Source organism: Tetrahymena thermophila, assembly GCF_000189635.1.
Source record: "Tetrahymena thermophila SB210 genomic scaffold scf_8254555, whole genome shotgun sequence".
Classification (NCBI taxonomy): Eukaryota; Ciliophora; class Oligohymenophorea; order Hymenostomatida; family Tetrahymenidae; genus Tetrahymena; species Tetrahymena thermophila.
In genome coordinates this window covers 144,522-167,262 of record NW_002476326.1, presented here as the reverse complement: position 1 = coordinate 167,262, position 22,741 = coordinate 144,522, and the positions used below count along the sequence as shown (strand labels likewise).

The window sequence follows — 22,741 nt, the reverse complement described above, 5'->3', positions numbered from 1 at the left end:
TAATTCCAGTTTATATTCAATAAAAGAGCTCAAAATAACAATGTTATCTATAGTATCATTTCTAAGCTATTGTTTTGTAGTATTTAATATATCTGAAAGTTATTATTTAGCATAAAACATTGAATAAAAACCTATTGCTATTATAAATACAATAGGTAAAAGTAGAATGAATAGATTTTTGTACAGCATTTAACTAACTTCTATAATAGATTTATAAGATAAATATGAGCTTTCTGCTAAAGTAATAATCTTCACAGCTACCTCGACGAGAGAGTCTTAGAGGTAAGTAAAATAACTTTGAAATTTTAATTGTCTTTATTGTCTTTTGGCTTTTTATCCTTTACTTATTAATGAGCTAAAAAAGAAAAGAAAAAGCTTTATATAAAATACTTAATAGTAAATAAATAAATAGTTAGTTAATTTTTGCACAATTATTAAATTGTACATAAAAGAAAATTTATTAACACATACTGGAATTATTAATTGTATTAAAAAAGAGTACTATCGTATAAATATAGATAGATGATAAATTGATGTAATTAAACTATCCGCTCATACACACATAAATACATACATACATGCCAATTTTACTACCCATATTTTTTTAAATATATTCTTACTTACTCTTAAATATACAATTAAGTGACACTTCTTTTTATGCATAAATTGAAATTCATTTAAAACAAATAAAATATAAAAGCTTCATATTTTTCTTTAATTTGTTTTTAGCAAACCATCAAAAAATTTTAGCTAATGTTTTTTTTTATTTATTTTTACAGAAAATTTAGTAATTATACAATAAATAAAAATATGGTTACATAATAATTAGAATGAAAATTTTATTTTTGATAATAAATAATATTTATTTATTTATTTAATTAATTAATTAAAGTGTATATCTTTCATGAATATATATTTAAATAGATAGGTAGATAGTATGATGAATATAAACGATTATTTGGGAAAGTTTTCATAAGTTTAGGATTAATAGCTTTCTATTTTCTTTCTTCTTATTTTTTTTAATTATATTTATAGGTGAAACAGTAGGAGATGGAATGCTAGAATTTTAATATTTGTTTATCTTTAAATTATCATTTTAACTGCTACTTTAATCTAAAATAATATCATCGTAATTCTCTAATGAAATGTCATTTTAATGAAGTACGAAATCTTCTTAAAAATTATTTTAAGATAGTAGAATTTTTTTGTCATTTTTTTGTTTCTTACCAGACATACTTTTATTACTTAGATTGCTCTTTTTCCTTAAATATTCGTATTGTTTTGAAGATGTCTTACTTGTTTATAATTATTAATGTTACTGCTATTATAACTACTGATCTACTGCAGCTTAAAAGTTTTACTAGTTACCTTAACAATTTTATGAGTTATTATTATTATCAACAAGCAATTCAAAATCTCTTTAAATGTATGGACTGTTGTTAACTTAATTTTCCTCCTCTGATTATTAATTTGCCTCTAAATTATTATTGTTCTTGTTGTTAATCTTTTAATCATATTAATGCTACCTAGGAGTGGTTTCTTTATATATAATACTACTCTAGTTTTATTCAGATATTTGTGAATTTAACAGTAGAATGCTCTGATCATATAAGTTACTTTTATTTCTATTATTAGATTAATTTATCCATAAGCCGCTGCCACTGCATCTATTAATTCTTGTGTTATTACTTATTACACTGTTTTATTCATTTTATTCATTATTTACTTATTCATTCTATTGATAAACTGCAATATTTTAGCTTATTTACATGTTATTAAAATAATCATTTTCATTATTTTCGTTAAAAGAGTTTTGAGTATTTTAATTAAATTGAGTTGCATTTGATTTACTATTTGCTTTACTCCTATTGTTTTTGAAGAATTTATTATTGTAATATATAGAAGAATCATCATCCTCGTTGTTACTTTAAGAATTTTAAGATTTTTAAATATTTTGATTCTAGGAATTGCTTAGTCTGCCATCATTTTAGGTAATGACATTTTACTAATCATTCAAATCTTCTTTAGAGTTCTAAAGCTAGTTACTATATTATGTCAATAGGTTAATTTACCTGTTAGCATAATTTTTTTGATTTGTATAGTAATTAATCTATTAATTTTATTAATATAATTTCATCTTCTAACAATTATTACAATTTAAGCAAACTATTTCGCTATGATCACAGCCATTATTAATAGCTGTGATTAGCTTTTGATTTTTTTGTTTTTTATGTGTTTCGTTTATTTATTATATATATAATAATTATTGTTATTATGTTTATAATTACATATTAATATCATATTTATTACTTCTATTAAAATATTTGAGCTAATTAGGAGGAATGTATTAATCATCTAGCATTTGTTGTTAATATTATCTATTTTAATTCATTAAACTATTTTAGTAAACATCTAAACTTTATTTATTCTTACTTAGCTTTTATGAAGAATTTTAGCTCTCATTTTTTACATTTTCTTCTAAGTAGAATCCAGGTTCTTACGAAGATGTAGGATTCAGCTAATCTTCTAAAGAAGATCTTTAAATCTCAGTATGAAATTCTGGAACAGTGGCTGATGAAGAAGTGTAGGAATTAAGATTGTTTATTTGTGAAAAGTTAGGGATATGGTAAAATATAAGCACTCCTGTAATTATAATTAGAAAACCACCAACAACAACAAAGTCAAAAGGGAATTTTCCTACTATTAGTACATAAATATAAGGAATCAATAAATAGAGCGTGCTTGTGATGTTGCAAGCAATACCTGAATAAGTTTTCATTATGAAAAACTCAAGATACATTTAAACAGCAAAAAAAAGAAATAAAGTTAATGTTGTATACAAGAAAAAGTAGTTAGAAGTTAGCTGCTCCCACCATATATCTACTCTTTCTAAGTAAAAATCATTGCCTACTTAGAATTAGCAAGTCTTGTTACTGCATGGTAGCCATTAAAAGCAGAGAATTAGGATTAATGTTATGAGAGAGTTTACAATTCCTTATGTTCCAACATATTAAAAAGGGTCTATTTTAAAGGCTTTCATAAATCGCTCTTAAAGTAAATAATAGAATGCCATAGGGAATATGCTAATTAATAATAAAGTAATACCTAGAATAATATTTATTTCAACGCTGTTATTTATATCTATAATATCCATATTAGAAGTAAGTACTAAACAATATATTCCCACAGCTGCTTATCCCGTTACAACTAAAATTAATCCTGTAAATTGATTTTTCGTATACGATCTATGTGGATAAAAGCACTTTTCCATGACTACATTCGATATAAGTGATATGCTCTTCATAATTGCATAAAGGCCATTATATAAATATCTTATTGCTATGATGTTTTGAAATACATTAATTAGAAATAACAGTGCTGGAACAAGCAAGTAGCTCCATTTAAAGTTTTTTCTCCTTACTATAAATTTAGGGTTTTTAGTCTTAAAAATATACACAGTAATACATATACTAGAGCTAAGAAATAATATGAAAGGCTACATTAAAGGGTGAAAGCTAGACATTTTATTTGATTCTGTGTAGTCTTAGTAAGTCTCTAGTAATCTGACTAATCCTATTAAATATAGATAATAAAGATTAGATGGTTTTTAATTAATATTACGCATTTTATATTAATTACAAAATATAGATAAATAAATGCCAAGCCATGTTTTGACAAAATAAGTTAAGCTGATAAAAAAATTAACTAACAATCATAAAATAAATTACCGAACCAACGAACGAGCGAACATTTTAATTTTCGTTGGGATACATATTAATTAGCAATTAAAATTGAATGAATTAAAAATTAATTCTTTGAATTATCTTAAAGATCTAAATGTAATTTACATTCAAATGTTTTTCTAAACCTGTAAAAAAAAGTAAGTAACACAAATTAAAAAAGCAAAATATATTTATTTAAATGTATAAAAAATTAATAAATGAATATTTATTTTTCAATGCAGTATTTAAGTTTATTAATTAGTTAATTTTGGAGTAAAATATTTTATATTTTTATTTTTTTATTTTTTTCTATTTAAAATATTCATTTTCACTTACCAAAAAATTTTTGTATTTAAGAATTCCTTATATATATCAACTTAATTTGTTATCATATACAATGATTCTGAAAGAGTAATTTGACTTTATCGATATTTAAAATTATGAGATTTATATGTAAAATATTTATTAACTGCAATTTAATAAGCTTAAAATGCTGATCTAATTTTTGAATTTAGCATTTCCTTAAAAAATTTTGATATGCTTGACTTATTTTGTTCTACATAACATTAAATAATAAATATTTATTTCTTTATATTGATTACCTCCACATAAGGTAGTAGCTAAAATAAATGCGAGAAGAGCTATGGAAGACATTTATTTTTAACTCAGCTATTTGAAATTTCCTGAATTCTTTCTTCAGAAGAAGCTCTTCTCACTTTTATAGATTAATAAATAACTAACTGCGTTGCCTAAGATTGAAAAATGATATATTCTCCTATTAACTTTTTATAGATGATCAGTTTTTTTCTTAGTTTAGCTTTTTTTACTTATAAATAGTAAATCTATAATCCTTGCTTGATTCTATTTATTTTTTTCGCTGAATTAAAAAATAATGTATTTTTTCTTTTATTTTTTCCACTATTATTTTAATCTTCAAAAAGTTTTTGATCTCAATTTTCAACTATTTAGAAGTAAATATACTTTCTTTCTGATACACAAAATTAAATAATAGAAATCACCATTTATTTATTTATATGTCGATTATTTCAAGATACATCTAGTATTAATTATAATATATAAATTAAAATTAAATAATCTTTAAAAATGAAATTTTGAATCTTTCTATGTCTAATATATTTTTATCATAAGGATTTTTAATGAATTTTTATCATTAAATTTATTTACTAATTATAATTTAATAGGAAATATAATCTTTTGATTAATTTACCTGTAATCTTTTTCAAATTAAAAATTAATGTCAAAATTAATTGTATAAGAAGTTGATAATTTAGTATTTTATGGCATTTGTATAGTTTCCTATTCAGACTTTAAATTTAAAATAAAATTAGCCAAACAAAATTCAAAACCTTATTTTAATTATCTAAAAGATTTTCTTTTATTTAAAATATAAATTTGATAAGAGAAGTAAGGTAATTTATTTATTCCAAAAGAAAAATCCACCATGAATTCATCTAATTTAATTAATATAAATTTATATTAATTTTTCACATATTAAGAAATTTGTAATGAATTGGATAAACTAATTTAAAAGCCATTATTAATTAATAGGAGTATGTATATTTAAAAAAGATATTCAGTGAATAAATAACAGACAATATTTTTACTAAACATTTTTAATTATAAAATTTTGATGAAACGAAATAGTTTAGATTTTTTGAATTTTGACCTAAAATTCTACTTATCCTTAAAAAAATTTTATGGTTATTAGAATATTTATGATAAAAAAATCAAAGATCGATTTATATAAAATATTTATGAAAAATAATATTTTTATAAACTAAAAATCAAAAATATAAACTCTAACACAAATTTTTCAATCAATATTAGTTATTTATAACAGAGTAATAATATTCTTTATTTGTAAGAATCTATGTAGTATAAACGCCTTATTGGCCAGGATAAGTACTCTAATTTATAAATTCTATTTAATAATTAAATAAGATAAGCTTTTGTTGCTATTGAGTGATTAAAATCTAAAATTCTATTAAAATATGAATATTTATCAAAATTTTCTTAAGTTTTTAATCACATTTCCAGACAACCTATAAATAAATAAATATGAATAATATAGAAAATATTTTAATTTAAGAATTCATATGAAAGATAATTATTTTTTATCTTATAATTTCAATTATTTTGAACTATCATATCATTATAAAATTAAAATTAATGAAAAAAATTAAATTAATTTAAAATATAGAATATAATTTTAATAAAATTTATTATATGCAAATGTTAAAGGATTTCATTTTTACTATCTTTATATTTTCCCACAAACTGTTCATTAAATAGAATAGGAGAGTTAAAAAAAATTATCAAGTGTAATAAAAAACAGAACCAATAATTAATTGATTACTCATAGTTATGAGGAATTTAATTACAATTAAAATAATTTCTTTTTAATTATATCATTAGAATAAATACAATTTATGCAATAGATTTTAATTAATTTTCTAATAATATAAATAAATTAATTTATAAATATTTAGGTACATATCTGTGAGTTAGATATAAACATAAAAAAATAAATAATTTTGATATAATAATTATAATATATTTTTTTCACTCATAAAGCTATTCTGCTTGCTCTATTTAGTTATTAATTTCATTTTAATGTATTAATTAGTAGGTATGATACTCATTCTTTGCTTCGAATTTACTTATAAATAAGCAACTTAGAAATAAAACGACTGCGCTTATAGCTGCTAATAGCAAAGTTACCCCAATAACGAGTAGGTAATACTTTATCTATTTTAGTTATTCAATATTAAATTGAAAAAAATTGAATTATGTATTTAATAAACTTTACTGTTTGGCTGAGATATCCATGATTAGCAAATTTTTCAGTGAAATAGTATTCATTAAAACTGATTAAAATAAGCAATAAATTTGCTACACAGCAAATGCAATTCCAAATCTAATTTATCAAAACTACAACATTAAATTTTCTCTCATCTTTCTCTTTTGTATACTTCACAAAGAAGTAAATTATTAAAAGGTAAACAAATGAGCTCGTAAAGCTAAAAATAATAATAGATGATGTCCATATCTTTAAATATAAGCAATCTGTATTCAAAAAATAGTATTTATAAAATATATTTCCCCAAACGATGTTCCAAACTATTCCAAATAATATTTCATAGCACAGAAGGTGAAGGGTTTACCCTATGTTAAAATTATTTTCTTTTGTTATTTGTTTTATCCCTTTCATTTTTATTCTTATTTACCTTTTATTACTTCTTTTTCTATTTTTTAATCTTAAAAATTCGTTTTAACAAAAAAATATTGTCAAAAACAGATTATTGACAAAATTATGTATTTGCTTACTGATTTATTAACTAAAATTGTTCAATAATTTAATGATTTTTTTTGTTAAAATTTTTGATAATTAATTTTGAGCCGTTATTAAGAGGAAATATTTTTAGAATTTTAAAAATAAAATATTTAGTTGAAATTAATAAATTTATTTTAAAAATTCAAGACATTTTTCAGTGTTGTTTAAAATATTTAATCGATACATTTAAAGTTTGTTTTTAAAACAATGAAAATAATGAGAGAAATCTTGATTTAAATTAAAAACTTAAATTGAAATGAGATGAAAAATAGATAGATTTATAACTTGTTATATTTGAATTAAACTTTATCCTAATGACCCATGAAAAAGATCACAACCTTTCATACAGTAAGGGAGTTCCTAAACTTTCGATGACTTCCCTCTTGTTTTTTAAATAATTTACAAGCTATAATTTATTTACAAATATTTTAACTTTTAATTATTTTTTTTTGCACAAATAAATTTAAGAAGCTGCTTCATTTTGTTGAAAATCAGTATTTGAGCTATTGTATATTCTTTCTTGCTCTATTTCTTCTAAAGTATTTGTTGTGTTTTTAGACAATTATATTTAATTTTCGCTTGTTCTGTCTTTATTCTAATACTTTGACTTCTAAATCTAATTATATTGATATTTGTTGCTGGTTTATATTGTTTAAGCTGTTTAAGCTAAGTTGTTTTTATTTTAGATATTCATAATGTTAAAGTTATAGTCAAAATCATCAAAAACATCATCGCCCCTAAAATCTAAATTTACTTAATATTAAAATAATTAAATTAAATTTATATTATTATTCAGTTTATTTACAATTATCTTAGTTATTTAAGTATTCTCTTTAATCGTTTTGTTTGCTAATACTTGACATCTTTTCTCTTGTAAAATTGTTATTTAAAACCTTTTTATTGATTTAATTCAGAGACTAATCTTCAAAGTTAGTGTCTAAAATATTGTCATAATTAGTTTTCATATATTAAGTCGAATGCAATTCATTTTAAATATCATTTTCTATTTCTCTCTCTTCATCGTCTGGATCAGCTAAAAGATAAGAATAATTCACTAATTTTAAAACTTAAGAAGTGACAATCATGTTGAAAATGATTATTTTTATTGATGTATCAAAAGGAAAATAGTTTATTATCTGCTATTTTAACTTATCACAGTCCTCTTTAGATAAATTTGTAAAAAGAATGATAAAATTTTAAGTTCTATCAACAAATTCTTTAGGTTTTGCAGAGTTTTAGTTTAAATTCGCTATAGACTTTGAAATTGATTTTAAAATAGTTTCAAACGGTATGTTTCTTCTGGTCTTTGCAAAATACATGGCTCGTAGAGCATATTTATAGTGAAATTTAAGTTGCTTAAGCTAGTAAACAGAGGTAAATGGTATAATTTATTTTGAGTATTTTTCTAATTTAATAACCTCCATGACATCGTATTTTTCTATCAATATGCTGCTGTAAATTTCATCAATAATTTGATTCACTTCTGATATAAATATTTCGTCTTACAAGTCCACTATTACAGAAAGTCGTAGGTATTTGACAGAAAACTTTTTAATAAAATTTATTATTGATGTATTTAATCCCTCAAGAATTTTCTCAACTTTCAAAGCAACTTTTAATTGTTCTTTTAAATTTTATAAATACAACTATACATTTTCAACTCTGTTTTCAAACTTATTTTATTACATGACTTACAACTAAATTAATGGATTCGATATTTCGATATATCTATATTAACTTTAAGTAAATACCATTTCACTTTAGGTCTATGAATATCTTCTTTAAGTGTCATTTAATGCATTGTCTATTTTTTGATTTATCTTTTCTATTTCTTAAGAGTATATTTTTTCAATATTTATAATTTAATAATAAATATATTTAGATGAGTTCATATTTTTTTCTATATTTTTTATTATCTAATTTAGGCATTAGTTAATGAGCAATAAGCAAATTAATCTATCTTCTTAGTAATAAGTTTGCAGATTTTCAAAATTTTAAAGTAAAATCTCAAATGCATTATAGTTTTTGCCCTTAAACATCAAGCATCTAGCCTATTAATTTATGATTTTGCCTTCCATGAGATCTAAAGAATTTTACTAAGTATTGAAAGGATTTATATGTGGATCGCTTTGATTTAATTCATATAAAATTAATTGAAATAATTTTTATTTTCAAAAATAAAAAATTGTTTTACTTCAAAAAGATTTCTGATTCACTTGGAGAAATTATTTTATTAGCATTATTATTTAAATGCTTGATGGAAAAGTTGTCATTCTAAATGTAAGATTGATTTTAGTTTAAAGTTCTTGGACTGATTAGGACATTCTAACTGCTTTATCGATTGAAAAAAACAGATGATTGATAATTAGAAATCGAATTAACTTCAGAGACAAAGGTACTTCTCTTTTTACCTCTTTTTTAAAAGTATTTATTTTCAAAATTGTTCATGCTTTAATTTAGTTTTAGGTTGTTATTTATCTTGTCATTCATCTTCTTTTTTTCTGAAGCAATAATCCTTTAACATTTTTTTAAGTAAATTATAGCACTTCTATATTTATTTTGCTTAAGAAAGCAAAATGAAAGCTCTTGCAACAGATAGTTCAATTTAAAAGGTTAATCTTTAAGTATGTATTTTGTTATAATTAATGTTTGTTCCAATATTTATTAATATTCTTTCCATAAATAATTTTTCGTTTGTAAGTTGTACAATTTAAAAGCCTTTGAAAAGTTTATCATTCTATCGAATTTTAAGCGATAAAGTTCAATTAATCTTTTTTATTTATGCTAAGATAATTTGTTTGTAAAAAAGTTATTATCTTCATCTTCATTATAAGCCATGACTATATCTTGCTCAATACTTTGATTATTATCGCTATCATCAATATCTTCTTCAATAATAGGTATATTTGCTGCAGAGGAATTAGCTATTTCTTCCTCAAAATTGTTTTCTTGCTCGTATTTACCAAGATCGTAATCAATTTAGATTATTGATTAAAGATAATTTTCCATAGCTTCTTAATATCTACTTTCTTTAACCAAAATATTTCCTAAGTTATTATAGCAAATCCCTAAAGCAAATCTGTCACTTCTTTAAGAAAACTTTTTAATAGCCTAATTTAATTCTATAATTGCAGCAGAGTGATTTTTATCATAAATAGTTTATGACACTATTTTCAAAGATGTAAACAAATCCAAAAATGTCTCAAATAGAATTTTTACCTCTTATGTTTCTAATTCTTCTTATAAAGTTAATATACTCTCTAAATTATTAAATTAGCTGTTAACTAATAATCCTAAATCGTTTACAGTCACTTACTAAAGAAAAAAGGTTAGATTCTAAATAGGATTTTCTATTTTTTTTGCAATGCTAATTCCATGTACATAAGATATTATAGAAAATATTCCCTAAATATTTAATAATAAATATTTTTATAACAAATTTATTTGCTTATTTTTAATTTTTTGAAATATTATTAAATAAAAATATACTGTTAATCCACTTTATAAAAATAATTAAGCATCTAATTATTTTAAAAAAACTAGCATTTTTTTATTAAAAACTCAAGGGTAAAATAACACATAATTAATTTAATTTTAATTTATGAGGGTTTATAGTAAATTGATTTTATTTTGAAAGTTAAATACTACCATTTGTTTAATAAATAATTTTGCAAATAATAGATTATTCATAATATAAAATAAAATGAAAATTAAATCTTTAATATTAATAGTTAAAATAAAATTTTGATGGAAATGTAAAATTTAAATAAGTAAAATGTTAATTTACCACAATCATAGCAGAGAAAATAAATATAATTATTTAAATACTCAATATTTAAGACTAAAGTTCTTGGTAGTACTGAAGTATCTTTTCCTTTGAGATAATGGTATAAAAAGTGAAAATATTATATAATTAGAATTATTATGAGTTTATTTTATCTATAATATTTATTGGAGTTGTAATGCTTATGTATGAATTATTCTTAGTCTGAAAATCAAATGTGTAGAATTCATCAGAGTTTCTTTCTAAAAAGGGTAAACCTATTTTAGATTAAATTACTTTATACTGATATTAAGTAAAATTTTAAGGTATTTCGCTTATAAATTATTAAAATAAAGTTTCATTTTTATCAAATAGTAGATCTTGTAAAGTTTTATTGTAGCCATTTTCAATGCCCTGGTAAAAAATAGTCTATTAAGATCTAGCAACTGTTATTATTTGAAATCCATTAGAAAATATACTAGTGCTTGATATTAGCTCAAATTTATCAGGCCTAAAATATCCACATCCCACACTCTGTAGCTTTATATTTTTTTAAAAGTCCTTTATAAAAAGATTTGCAAAAATAATTTACTTACTTCATTTTTGAACATTATTTTTGAACAAAATGCTGTTCCTAAATAAGGAATTAATTCTGTAAAAATTAAGATAGGATCTGTAACATAAATAAGATTATCATCTTATTGACTGATTTAACTAGTTTCAACATACCAAGACCTACATCTGGCATCATAATACTATGTCTAACAATGCTATTCCTTTAAAATTACTTTATCAAGCCTAATCTGCCTATATGGATTAGAAATAGCTAATCCATCATTTTAGAATCCTCTCGCCTAGTCTTCAAAGTAAAAGGATTTTGTAAATTTATTTGCTAAGTAAATTGATCTTATCAGATATTCTATGCTATTTTAATGCTTAATATTTGAAATGGAAGGCTGAGGTAATTTTGAGAAATCACTTGAACTCACATTTTTAAGAAACCTTATTAAATTAAATTAATAAAAATTTCATATTAAAATATTTTAGAATTCTATTTTTATTTTTGATAAGTTTTTCAACACAAAATAATAAACTATCTGAAAAGCAAACAAGATTAATATCATACAAAACAATTAAGTTTTTAACTATTTATAAATTATTAAAAATAAGTTGGTGAGCTAGAAGTTAAATAAACTAACACAAATCATTCAAAAGTATTTTTTTAATTTTAATTTTACCATGAAGAAACCGAAATTCCTCCTTTCAAAACCTAAACAACTCTAGGATCAGTCAAATCTGTTAAATTAAGAGATCCAGCTAAAGCTATAGTGTTATTTATTTCATAAAAAGGATTTATATAAACCTAATCATTTATAGATTTTCTATAAAAGTTATTAACCATTTAGATTTCTCTACCCATCTTAATAAACTATGTATCTAATTTAGCCTTCTGAGCTGAAATAATTATTTTTATCGATTATATTTAATCATTTAAAAGGTTTTATTGAGCTTCTTTAAGAATATCTTTGACATTTTAATAAGTAAAGTAAGTTGATATCAAACCTATAGAAGAAATTATTAGTATTGGAAACAGTAACGTTAGAAGGAGTAGCTTTTGCAGTTCCATCCATAAGTATAATTCAAATTTTTAAGTAGTAATAGAGTTAGTTAGTGAATAAGTAGATTTTTTATTTTGAGAATTAGGAATAATAAAAAATTATAATATTTATATTTCTACTTTCTTTTTTTAGATTAATCTTTCAGGTTATAAAATAATAAAAAACAAATAGTGAATATAAATAATTATATCAATTTATAATAACAAAAGTAAGAAAACTTAAATCTGCTTTTTTATTGTTTGATAATATGAACACAATACAAAAATATTTAGCTTTTTATATAAAATATGAGTAGAATTTTAAATAATTATAATAATATTCTTCATTAGTATATTATATACTAAGTAAATCTACAATAAATAATATTAAATGTTAATGAATCTTTTAAAAAGCAAAATATATTTAATTTTATAATTAATTATCTCAAAATAGATAAATTTAAAATTAGTTTCTACACAAAATTAAGCAAAATTAAATAAAAATTTAATTTAATTTTTTGTATTTTTGAGCATACATTTTGTAAATTCTAATTCTATGTTACATAGTTGTTAAAATAAAAAATTAATACAAAAAATATTATGCAAATAAAAAAAATTTAATAATTATTATTTTGTAAACTTATTTAAGTTTTACTGGTTATAAATGTGGTTTTTTATTTGTGCTTTTATTAAGCTAAAAAAAATTTTAGGCATATCTTGAAGAATATTTAAGGATAAAATGAAACAGTTTTAAAAATACACAAATTAGATAATTAACTTCTAAAAATATATTTTAATTTTTATTTTTCTAAAATAAATATTAAGTGCACCATAATTCTTCTAATTTTATTTGTATGAATTTAAAATGAAAAACATGATTAAAATGCACTTTTAATGATACCTTAAAATATAATTTTACAAGACAAACAGTATTTTTATATAATTTTGTTTATTATGAATTAAATGAAGAAAATCTTCAAAATTTACTTGCATCGATGCCTTAAAATATGCTTTTCTATAACAAACAATATTTTAATAAAATTTTATTAAATATAAAGATTACTAAATAAAAATAGGGTATTTTTATCTCATTTCATAATTTTAATTTTATTTTTATCATGAAAATAGTAGATTTATGATTTAAAATTTTCATTTTTTAAGAAAACAAAAATAATTATTTTATAAAATAAATTAATAAACTTAAATCCATGATGTAAGTTTATGAGTATATTAAAATTCAAAAAAAATATTATAATATTTATAAAATTTTAATCAAAATAATATGAAAAATATTTGGTTTCAAAGCATATTCGTAGTTATTTTGCAAGTTGATATCTAAATCAGCTTTAAACAATTCATTTCAAAAATATTTATTAAATCTTTTAAAAATGTAAATTAACATCTTATTTATATATATCTTAAAGATATTTTTGCTTTTCTCGTATTCAGAGTATTGTTTTGAGTAAAATTATCGAAATTAAACAATCAATCATATATGCATTTTTTATTATTAATTGATTAATAAGTTATTATTTTATATTTTAACATGGAAATAGGAAAATACAGTATGTCCTTAAAAAATATTTATCATAAATATTTAGTTTTTTATTATATTATAAAGTGAATTTAGCTTTTCATAATCCAAATCTTTTTTATTTGATTAGCATTTAGATTCAAATATTTATTGATTGATTGATTGTTTGTTTGATCATATTTTTATTTAATTTATTAATTGAATTTAAAGTCATTTATTATTGTTTAAATGTGTTCAAGTAAATTTGGCTCTCAATCAAACAAGAATCTCTTTGAACCTAGGTTGCTACCGCATCTCGTGCAAAAGTGTACTGAATCTTTACAATCATCAACCATACAAGGAATTAAGCAACAACCTAACCAGAAACCACAAGCTGCAATAACACCACCAGCAATGTAAGCTCCAGATCCGTTTTTAAGAGCAACCTTTGTAGTTGTGTATTACTTGCAATTAGCACAGTATAATTATTGAGGATGTCTAGAAGTAGGATGGTTTACAATAGGTAGCATGGCAAAATCTAATATAAAATTTAAAATTAATTTTAGATCATTAAATAGAATAGTTAATTTAAAAAATAAAATAAAAAATGTTTACTTTATTAAACAGGAGCAACATTTTGTACTTATACCTATGATTAACCCATTTGGGAATAAGGATTCACTGGTGCAGGATTTGAAGCATACATCTAGGGAGGAGAGCTTAATTATCCTTATGGGAGAGGAGGATAGTTGTATTGTTGAGGAATATTTTGAGGATAAGTTTATTAAACTGGAATTTATTATGGAATTGATATTGGTTGTTAAGGAGTTTAAGACATACGAGCCATTTATATGTTTTGGCTTTCAACTGGCTATCCTTGAGGAATATTATCCTCAGTTTCATTTAACCTTCCATAAGGTTGATATTAATAATTTTGATTCATTTTATGTGTATTGTTGATGTTTTTACTAATATATTGATTTTTGATACTTTTTGTTATTTGATAATTATAATTTAGAATAATAACTCGTATTTATAAAATCTCAAAGGTTTTGTCTTTCTTCTCTTTGAATTATTTATTTATCTATCTATTATTGTTTTTTATTAGTGAGATATCATCATTTGATTAGGTGATATTATGTTCACCTTTCATTACAATTAAATGTATTACAAATAACTAATTTTTTTACTCTATTTTACTCATTAATAATATTTCTAAGATGATCCAATCAGGTGCTTGTCCAAAAAAATAGGTCTTAATTTGAGAAATTTATATAAATAGCTTTGAATCTTAACAATAAAAACTAAGTGTATATGATAAATTTCACTTTCATATATCATCATTATTATTATCTTTACAAAATTTAAGTTTTGAAAAGTTAGCGTTTAAGAATTAATAAGATTTTATAGCTAATTTAAAAACACTTAAATAATTTAAATAATATCAGAATTTATTATTTTTCTATGCTTTTTTGAATTGCTTAGTGATTAAAATTTAAATTATTTTAAAATTGATAATCTAGTATTTTAAATAGTAATTTATTAATTCTTCAAATAAGTTTTTTAGAAAATTATTTAATATTTTTTATATTTTAAAACAAATATTTAATTATTTGTCTAAAGAAGAAGCTTTATGTGTATTTTTCTGTTACAAATGTTTATAAAATATACATAATAATCAGAAATTTATATTCTTTATTAATTTATCTTTTTATGTAATTTATTTGTGAAATTAAAATAAATTTTGAATAAATGAAAGATATTAATTAAATAATTTCATAAAAAAATCAATAAAAAATAATTTATTTGAAGATAATATGGCTTAGAAAAATGAATACAAATATTCAAAATATTAAACTAAAAAACTTTAATTTTAATTTAATAAATTCAGTAACTAAGTTTTAATAATCTTTTTGACATTAATTTAGCTATTTATGGACTAATTATTTTTATCATAAAATATTATATATTAACAAATTGCATTTGAAAAGATATAATTTCAGCTCAAACCTTCATTACTCAAAATTTAAAATATTCACAGTAAAAAATTGATAAAATTTTTTTTGACAAATATTAGTTTTTATTTTTAGATTGTATATAAATTAAAAATTAATCAAAATTTCAAGAAGCCTTTATTGTGTTTACTTTACTTTTATTGCCCTATAAATCTAATATATTTTTTAATTATTTTGCAATATTAATTTAGAAACAGTTTATTTTTTTAATTTAATATCAATGTTAGTTTTAACCTCTAATTATAAAAAATAAAGCATTAATACGATTTATATTTATATTGATCCATCCATACTCATCAAAAAATTAAAAATTTTGCTCTAGTATAAATATGGAATGCCAAGTGTTTTGAATACAAATAATAGCTAATACCACTTTATTATTTTGTCTATTTTACAGATTTTTCCGATTGTATCGACATTAATATTATAAAAATTTCATTAAATATAATTATAATACTAGCTATTCTAATAAAAAAGTGTAACTAGTATTTTTTATCAAATAATTGATTAGCCTTAATCTCTTTTTATAAGGATAATAAACTTATATTACTAAGAGTATCTACCACAACAGCATATGTTTCTCCAATAATTTATGCTTTAGTCAAGTTTTGATTTAAATATATATTAGTTATTGCAGTCGTTTTTATCTTAATATGCTAGATCTATTTTATTAAGATTAGCAACTTCTTCACCATGGTTTTCTCAAAATACTCTTTTTATAGCCAATCTTTGTTTTAAATTTTTTATTGACTTATCTTTATCCTTTATAATAATAGTTTCTCCTTAAATTACGAATAAAAAGGACTACTTAAAAATTAAGATATCCTTACATTCTTTTTAATATATTTATCCAGTTCTTAGCAGATTTAGCAGATGAGCGATGTCGGTATTTCATTTACATGGTCCTTAAGCTGTATGTGATTCTTGTTTATCAATCAATTTTACTATATTACTTTTAATCGCTTAATATTAAAACTCATAAATATTCTACATCTTAAATCTCTAATTAGCTTTTATCCATAACTCAAATTCATCCTTTAATACAAACAATGCCCCATATAAACTCAATTTATATTTTTATTAGAAATTATCTTTACTTTTATGACTCTCTATTATTTTGTTTTTAATATCCTTTTAGGTAAAAAAGTTTATTCAAAACTGACTGTTTTCTTCAATCATTTGCAAAAATATATTTTTTTCCTGATAAAGTATTGATATTTAGCTCAATTACTCTCCCTAAAATATGAAAAGTATTGTTTACTAAAGGTATTAAATTAAATAAATAGTTAGATTATTATTTTATTAACTTGTTTGAGTTTGGTTGACCCATAATAGAAGAAATAAGATAGTTTTAAGTTTTTTATTTAGATTAAACTATTTTTGTTGTTAAAAATTAAAAGTAAATAATTCAAAGATTTGATAATTTGAAAAATTAGAAATATTTAATTCTAAATAGAATAAATCAAAATTAATTAATGCTTTTTGATATTTTTGATCCAAAATCAGTAATCAAAAAATAATTTGAAACTATTAGAATATGACCTCTAAATTTTCTTATACTATGAAAAATTTGCAATTAGAAAAAAATTACTATTAATTATTAAAACCAATATTTTTCATTTTATGTTAATTACATTTCAAGTATTGATTAGGAAAATATTTTAATAAATATACATCAGGATGCCATTTGATTATTTTACTTAAAAATAATATTCTTTTTATATTTAGAAAATATTTAATAAATCATATATGAAATTATGATCAGAAAAGAAATTTGAAAAATATATTTTTTTGTTTAATATTATTTATTTTAATTAATTATTTAGACAGACATTATTTACTAAAATAATTTGATATTATAAATAAGCATTTCATTTTTTAAAAATAAAAAAAATTAGGTATTTACTGCAAATTTTTATTATTATTTTGATTCGGCTATTTAATTCAATAAAAATCAATCAAAGCTATTACTTATTTTAAAAAAGTATTTGCAATTATTTAAGGAGTGGAGAATGAAGGAGAGGGGTATTTTTTAAAAATTCATTACAATTCTAAAGGCTTGGTATTTATATTTTAAAAATTGTGATTGACTTACTCGACTAAACCATATAATTTGAATAGTTTATTATATATTCTAAATAAAAATATCTAATTAAATTCTAATCAGTAGCATTTATTTAAGTTTATAAATATGAATAATAATAACAGTATTTATTTTAGAAGCAAACATATAAACATTTAAATTAGAACCAACATAAAAATGTTTATTTTTTATTTTTAAAAGTGAAGAAAAATGATAAAGAGTTTAATAAAAAAAATTTTATTTATCAAAAAATAGAATAATTAATTATATTATTTAATAATCCATATTGAATAATTTAAAGTTTCATATTTGTAGTAAGTATTTCTGATGATTTGACATATAAATAACCAAACTGATATGTTTAAAATATAAAATTTAAAATGCATTAAAGAAAATCAATTTAGTTTTAAAATATTAAAAATATTTTAAATTATAGAATAATTCTTTTAAATGATTTCATGGTTAATGATATTATAAAGCAACAAGTAAAGAAATAAATTAATTTTAGATTTTCTAAAAATTAAAAACAAACTCAATTCTTTTTATTAAATATTACTTTTTAAGCAAAGATAGAACTTAAGTATAACTTTAAAATTATTTTTAGATAAAGATAACTCAAAATGAATAACTTAAATAACCCTAAGTATCCTCCTGGAGTAGCAAGTCACAATAGAAAAAAGAATAATTAAAGAAATTTTAATAATCAGAGCTAGAATTATCATAATCGTGATCATTATTAGCATGATAATAATAATAATTTTATGAATAATTTTTAGATGGGCTAATAGGATATTAGTGATATTATTAGCTCACTGGGAAACCAATTTTCTGTTTAAATAGATCCTCACCATAACTAATAAGAGAGGCTAATAGAAAATGTAAGAATGAATAAATATATTTAATTTAAATCAAGCTTTTTTATATTTATAAACTATAAAATTCATTTATTGTCTATTTGAAAAAGTAAGAAATTTAGTTTGTGAATGTGAATGATTTAGAATAAAAAGCTTTAGTTTAATAGAGTCAACAAAATATAAATGATCAGTAGCCAGAGCAGGAAGAGAGTTAAAAAGTGAAGCAATTTTTAATGGAGTTGAAAGAGTGTCTTAGGAAAAAATGCGATATAATTATTGAAATAGGAAAGGTAAGATAAATACCTATTTATTTAATAAAAAATATAGTTTTTTGCTTTATTACAAATTTATTGATTGCTATCTTTTAATTATGTTTTAGCACAAACTTAATATTTAAAGAGAAAAATAGATGAGATGGAGAAATACATAGAAAATAGAATCAAAGAAAAAATCTGCAGCAAGGTGATGGAGGGTGTGTATGACAAAGAGAAAGCTATTTTTAAGGAAATATTTTAAAATGAACTTTTAAATAAAAATTATTTAAGAGATTAGATTATATCTTGTATGGAACAGCACTTTAAAGAGTATTTCTAAGAAGTATCCAAAGTTTATGAGTTAGGATTAAAGCATTTCAGTGATTATTGCAAAGAGTCTGAAAATGTTTCTAAGCAAAATAAAGAAACATTTTAGTCTATTATATTGGAACTGTAAAATTTGCAAGAGGGAGATAGAAACATATTAGCAAAGCTTTAAGATCAAACTAAAGAAGAACTTGATGAAATAAATAATATGAGATAAATTAATGAAAATATTTCAAAATATGTGCAAGGTATAGCTATAATAAAGGAAAAGAATGCTTAGCTTGAGAACTATTTGTAGAACTTGTAATTGAAAGTCAATGATAGAGTTAAGCAAAATAAGTTGATTGTTGACTACATGGTATCAAAATATATTGAAGAGTACTAGAAGGCACTTGTTGCAAAAAGAAAAAATTTGAATACATAAAAAGATGGCGAAGACTCTGACGATGAAGAAAGTGAGGAAGAGGAATCACCTGCTGTCAACTAGAAACTGTTAAAAGATAATTTGAAGCCTCCAGTTTAAATCATTACCAAGTAGACTCAGCAAATTTAAAACTTATAAGCTCGCTAAAATGATTAATTCTTTTAAGATGAAGAGTCTAACGATGAAGAGGAAGACGAAGAGGAGGAAGAAGAAAATAAGTATGATTAAACATAAGAGAATATAAAAATTTAATACTTGAAGAACGTAATAGAAGACGATTATTAAGAAGACTAGCAAAGAAAAAGTAACTAAAGACAATAGGTTGATAGAAATTAGTACAGGCAAAATTATACAAACAACTTTGATCTCGGATAGCTTAAAAATAATCAGTAAAACCAAGTCGAAACGGATGATGAAGATTCTGTGTCTGATAACTGAGTAATTATAACTGTAGATTAGATTTTTGTTTTTTGTGTGATAGATATTTACTTTTGTAATTATTTACATATTGAGATAGAAAATTATTTAAATTTAGTTATACGTAAAGCTTTCTTTTTTTCAGATTCCGATGAAAGCTAAGCAACTTTAAAATTTTCATAAAGTTTAAAGGAATATGATTTTAGTTATATTTTTAATGACTGAATTAGAATAGAAATGAGTTTAGTGCATGATAAGAAAACATTTAATTCATTTAACTAGGTATTATTTACATGCTGATTATTTAATTTGAAATAAGCATGTCATAAGAATACTATGATCTATTTGAATTTAGCATAATAATCGTAATTACGGCACAAGATTGTCAAATATTAATTTTAAGTTTAAATAATTTTCAAATTCATTACTATAGAAAGCAGAAAGCGCTTTTCTCCCCAGGGTTACTAGTTACTTAAGATTTGTTCTCTCTTTCAAATGAATTCATGTTTAATAAATGTACAAATAATTTATCAGAAGTAGGGACAGCCCTATTTTTTAATTTAAAAAGCAGCGTAGCTTTTAAGTAAATATATCAAAATCCAAAGTGAAAAAAAAAAATAAACCAAAATTATAATTTATAAAACTATTGATTATAGAGGTAAAATTATTTCATTTTGTCTTGTAAATTTCACTTTTTAGATCATATTTTAGCTAATTAGATATTATATTTATGTAATTTGAGGTATTACCATCAAGCTTCGAGAAAAATCGATGGATTTTGTGAAAAGTATATTTAAATTTCAGGGAAAAAAGAATAGAAAAGGTTTACAATTTTCTAAATTAATTCGATAGAAGGAAAAGAAATGAGAAAAAGTTAACTTAGTGAACAGGTTGAGTTGAGTAAATGAATTAATGAATAAATAAATGAATGAATAAATTAATAAATGATTGAATGAATTAATTAATATTGAATGAAAAAATAAATGAATTAGATAAGTATAATTTGAAGGAATTAAAGAAATACATAAATTAATAATATACTAGATAGTGGTAAGACAATTAATGAGATAAATTTTTAATTTAGTTTACTAATTATTTATTTATTTATTTATTTTTATTTTATTTAATTATAATCAAAAATTAATTATTCAAATTTTATATTCTTGTTTTTTAAATACGCATCAAGGAAGCAAAAAGTGAGAATCCTGTTGCATTATTTATTTATTTATGAATTGGATTTATGTATGTATTTTGATATTTTGTAAGAAGTAGTAAAGATAGATAATATTTCAAATGTAAATAGTTTCAAGTTTTTATAATTCCTTGTACAACCAGAAATAAAACTAGATAATTTCTCTGATTTTTATATTTAATTTTTATAAGTAGTATGTATTGCTATTATATTTATTATTTATTGTTTATTGTTAGAAGTGAGATGAGATGAGAACTTTTTAAATAAATATTTGTTAAAGGAAGTCTTGGTTTTTATTGAGTGAATGAGATAAGAACAAGTTATTTCAAGGGTTTTACATTTTGGGAAGTATTAATGGTTGTTTTGAAGAATCAAATCTATTCAATATTATTTATTTGTTTTGGTCTTCTTATTATGAGATCATCTTTTAATTTTTTATGCCTTATTATGATGAGATTTTAGAAATATATTCAGTTAAAAGGTGTGTGTGTAATTTATGTGTGTGAAAATTACTCACTCGCAATTTGTGCACTAATTATTAGTCTTTTAATAATTATAAGGGGGAGAGAGAAGATTAATTCAATCACGCTTAATTACCCTGTAACCGCATGTTTTAGACTGTAATACATGCTAGTTTTAATTTATGAGTTAAATCACCTCTTTGCGGTCTTCTTATAGTTGGTTTCTCTTCACACGACGCACTTTTCTTTTTGCAGATGAGCTGTCTTCGTAGAATTTTTCTATCAAAATCTAGGTTTCCATTGAATAATATTCATCTACGTCAATTTCTTCACTGTTTGGGAGGATGGGGGGGAATGCAGGACCTCCAAATACTGATGTCTATTGGTTAGGAATGAGTGGCTAAGATCCTGGTTAAGTAGATAGAGTGTTGATGATTTAAGAATTTTAGTGGTTTTTAGTAGAATTGTTGCTGTGGTTATTATTATTTTACGAGTGGGGCTACTTGCTTGCTTGTCTTATTGTATAAATCTATTTCATAGTATCTGTATTTACATCAAGAATCACTATAGATAAGAATTCAGAATGAGTAAATAGTATATTGTTTTAGATACCTGAGTCAGTGTTAAAGACTTGCTTAACTATTCCATCAACTTAAAGCTCTAAGTTATCTGAAGTAATGTAGGAGGTTTTGAGACGGACTGAAGAGTCTTGAATGTCGCCAAGCAGTAAGTCAAGGGTCATCTTATTTAATGCTATACGCCCC

At 21.7% G+C, this 22,741-nt stretch overlaps 6 protein-coding genes across 6 annotated transcripts; 2 read left to right on the top strand and 4 right to left on the bottom strand. All coding sequences in view use genetic code 6, as the record gives it.

The window, feature by feature from the left end:
• Positions 1-970: 970 nt before the first annotated feature.
• TTHERM_00409060 (transmembrane protein, putative) lies at positions 971-4,376 on the bottom strand (the record flags this gene model as incomplete). The annotated part of the gene is made up of 2 exons (XM_001020798.2): positions 971-3,573; positions 4,325-4,376. The coding sequence occupies 2 exons, from the start codon at positions 4,374-4,376 to the stop codon at positions 971-973; spliced, it is 2,655 nt and encodes an 884-aa protein (XP_001020798.2).
• A 1,775-nt stretch (positions 4,377-6,151) lies between these two features.
• TTHERM_000409059 (transmembrane protein, putative) lies at positions 6,152-6,605 on the bottom strand (the record flags this gene model as incomplete). Its single annotated transcript, XM_012798814.1, has 2 exons — positions 6,152-6,491; positions 6,553-6,605. 2 exons carry the CDS (start codon positions 6,603-6,605, stop codon positions 6,152-6,154), a joined length of 393 nt encoding a protein of 130 aa, XP_012654268.1.
• Positions 6,606-7,297: 692 nt separating this feature from the next.
• Positions 7,298-12,737, bottom strand: TTHERM_00409040 (tetratricopeptide repeat protein). Its single transcript, XM_001020796.2, has 6 exons — positions 12,079-12,737; positions 11,437-11,842; positions 10,865-11,380; positions 9,272-10,482; positions 7,883-9,204; positions 7,298-7,830 (listed from the first exon to the last, which is right to left on the bottom strand). Exons 1-6 carry the CDS (start codon positions 12,465-12,467, stop codon positions 7,409-7,411), a joined length of 4,266 nt encoding a protein of 1,421 aa, XP_001020796.2. The 5' UTR covers positions 12,468-12,737; the 3' UTR covers positions 7,298-7,408.
• Positions 12,738-14,222: 1,485 nt separating this feature from the next.
• On the bottom strand, positions 14,223-15,046 carry TTHERM_00409030 (LITAF-like zinc ribbon domain protein; the record flags this gene model as incomplete). Its single annotated transcript, XM_001020795.4, has 2 exons — positions 14,566-15,046; positions 14,223-14,488 (listed from the first exon to the last, which is right to left on the bottom strand). Exons 1-2 carry the CDS (start codon positions 14,891-14,893, stop codon positions 14,223-14,225), a joined length of 594 nt encoding a protein of 197 aa, XP_001020795.3. The 5' UTR covers positions 14,894-15,046.
• A 3,517-nt stretch (positions 15,047-18,563) lies between these two features.
• Positions 18,564-20,345, top strand: TTHERM_00409020 (hypothetical protein; the record flags this gene model as incomplete). Its single annotated transcript, XM_001020794.3, has 3 exons — positions 18,564-18,926; positions 19,013-19,192; positions 19,302-20,345. Exons 1-3 carry the CDS (start codon positions 18,669-18,671, stop codon positions 20,343-20,345), a joined length of 1,482 nt encoding a protein of 493 aa, XP_001020794.2. The 5' UTR covers positions 18,564-18,668.
• A 1,667-nt stretch (positions 20,346-22,012) lies between these two features.
• On the top strand, positions 22,013-22,564 carry TTHERM_000408989 (transmembrane protein, putative; the record flags this gene model as incomplete). Its single annotated transcript, XM_012798813.1, has 1 exon — positions 22,013-22,564. One exon carries the CDS (start codon positions 22,013-22,015, stop codon positions 22,562-22,564), a length of 552 nt encoding a protein of 183 aa, XP_012654267.1.
• Between the last annotated feature and the right edge of the window lie 177 nt (positions 22,565-22,741).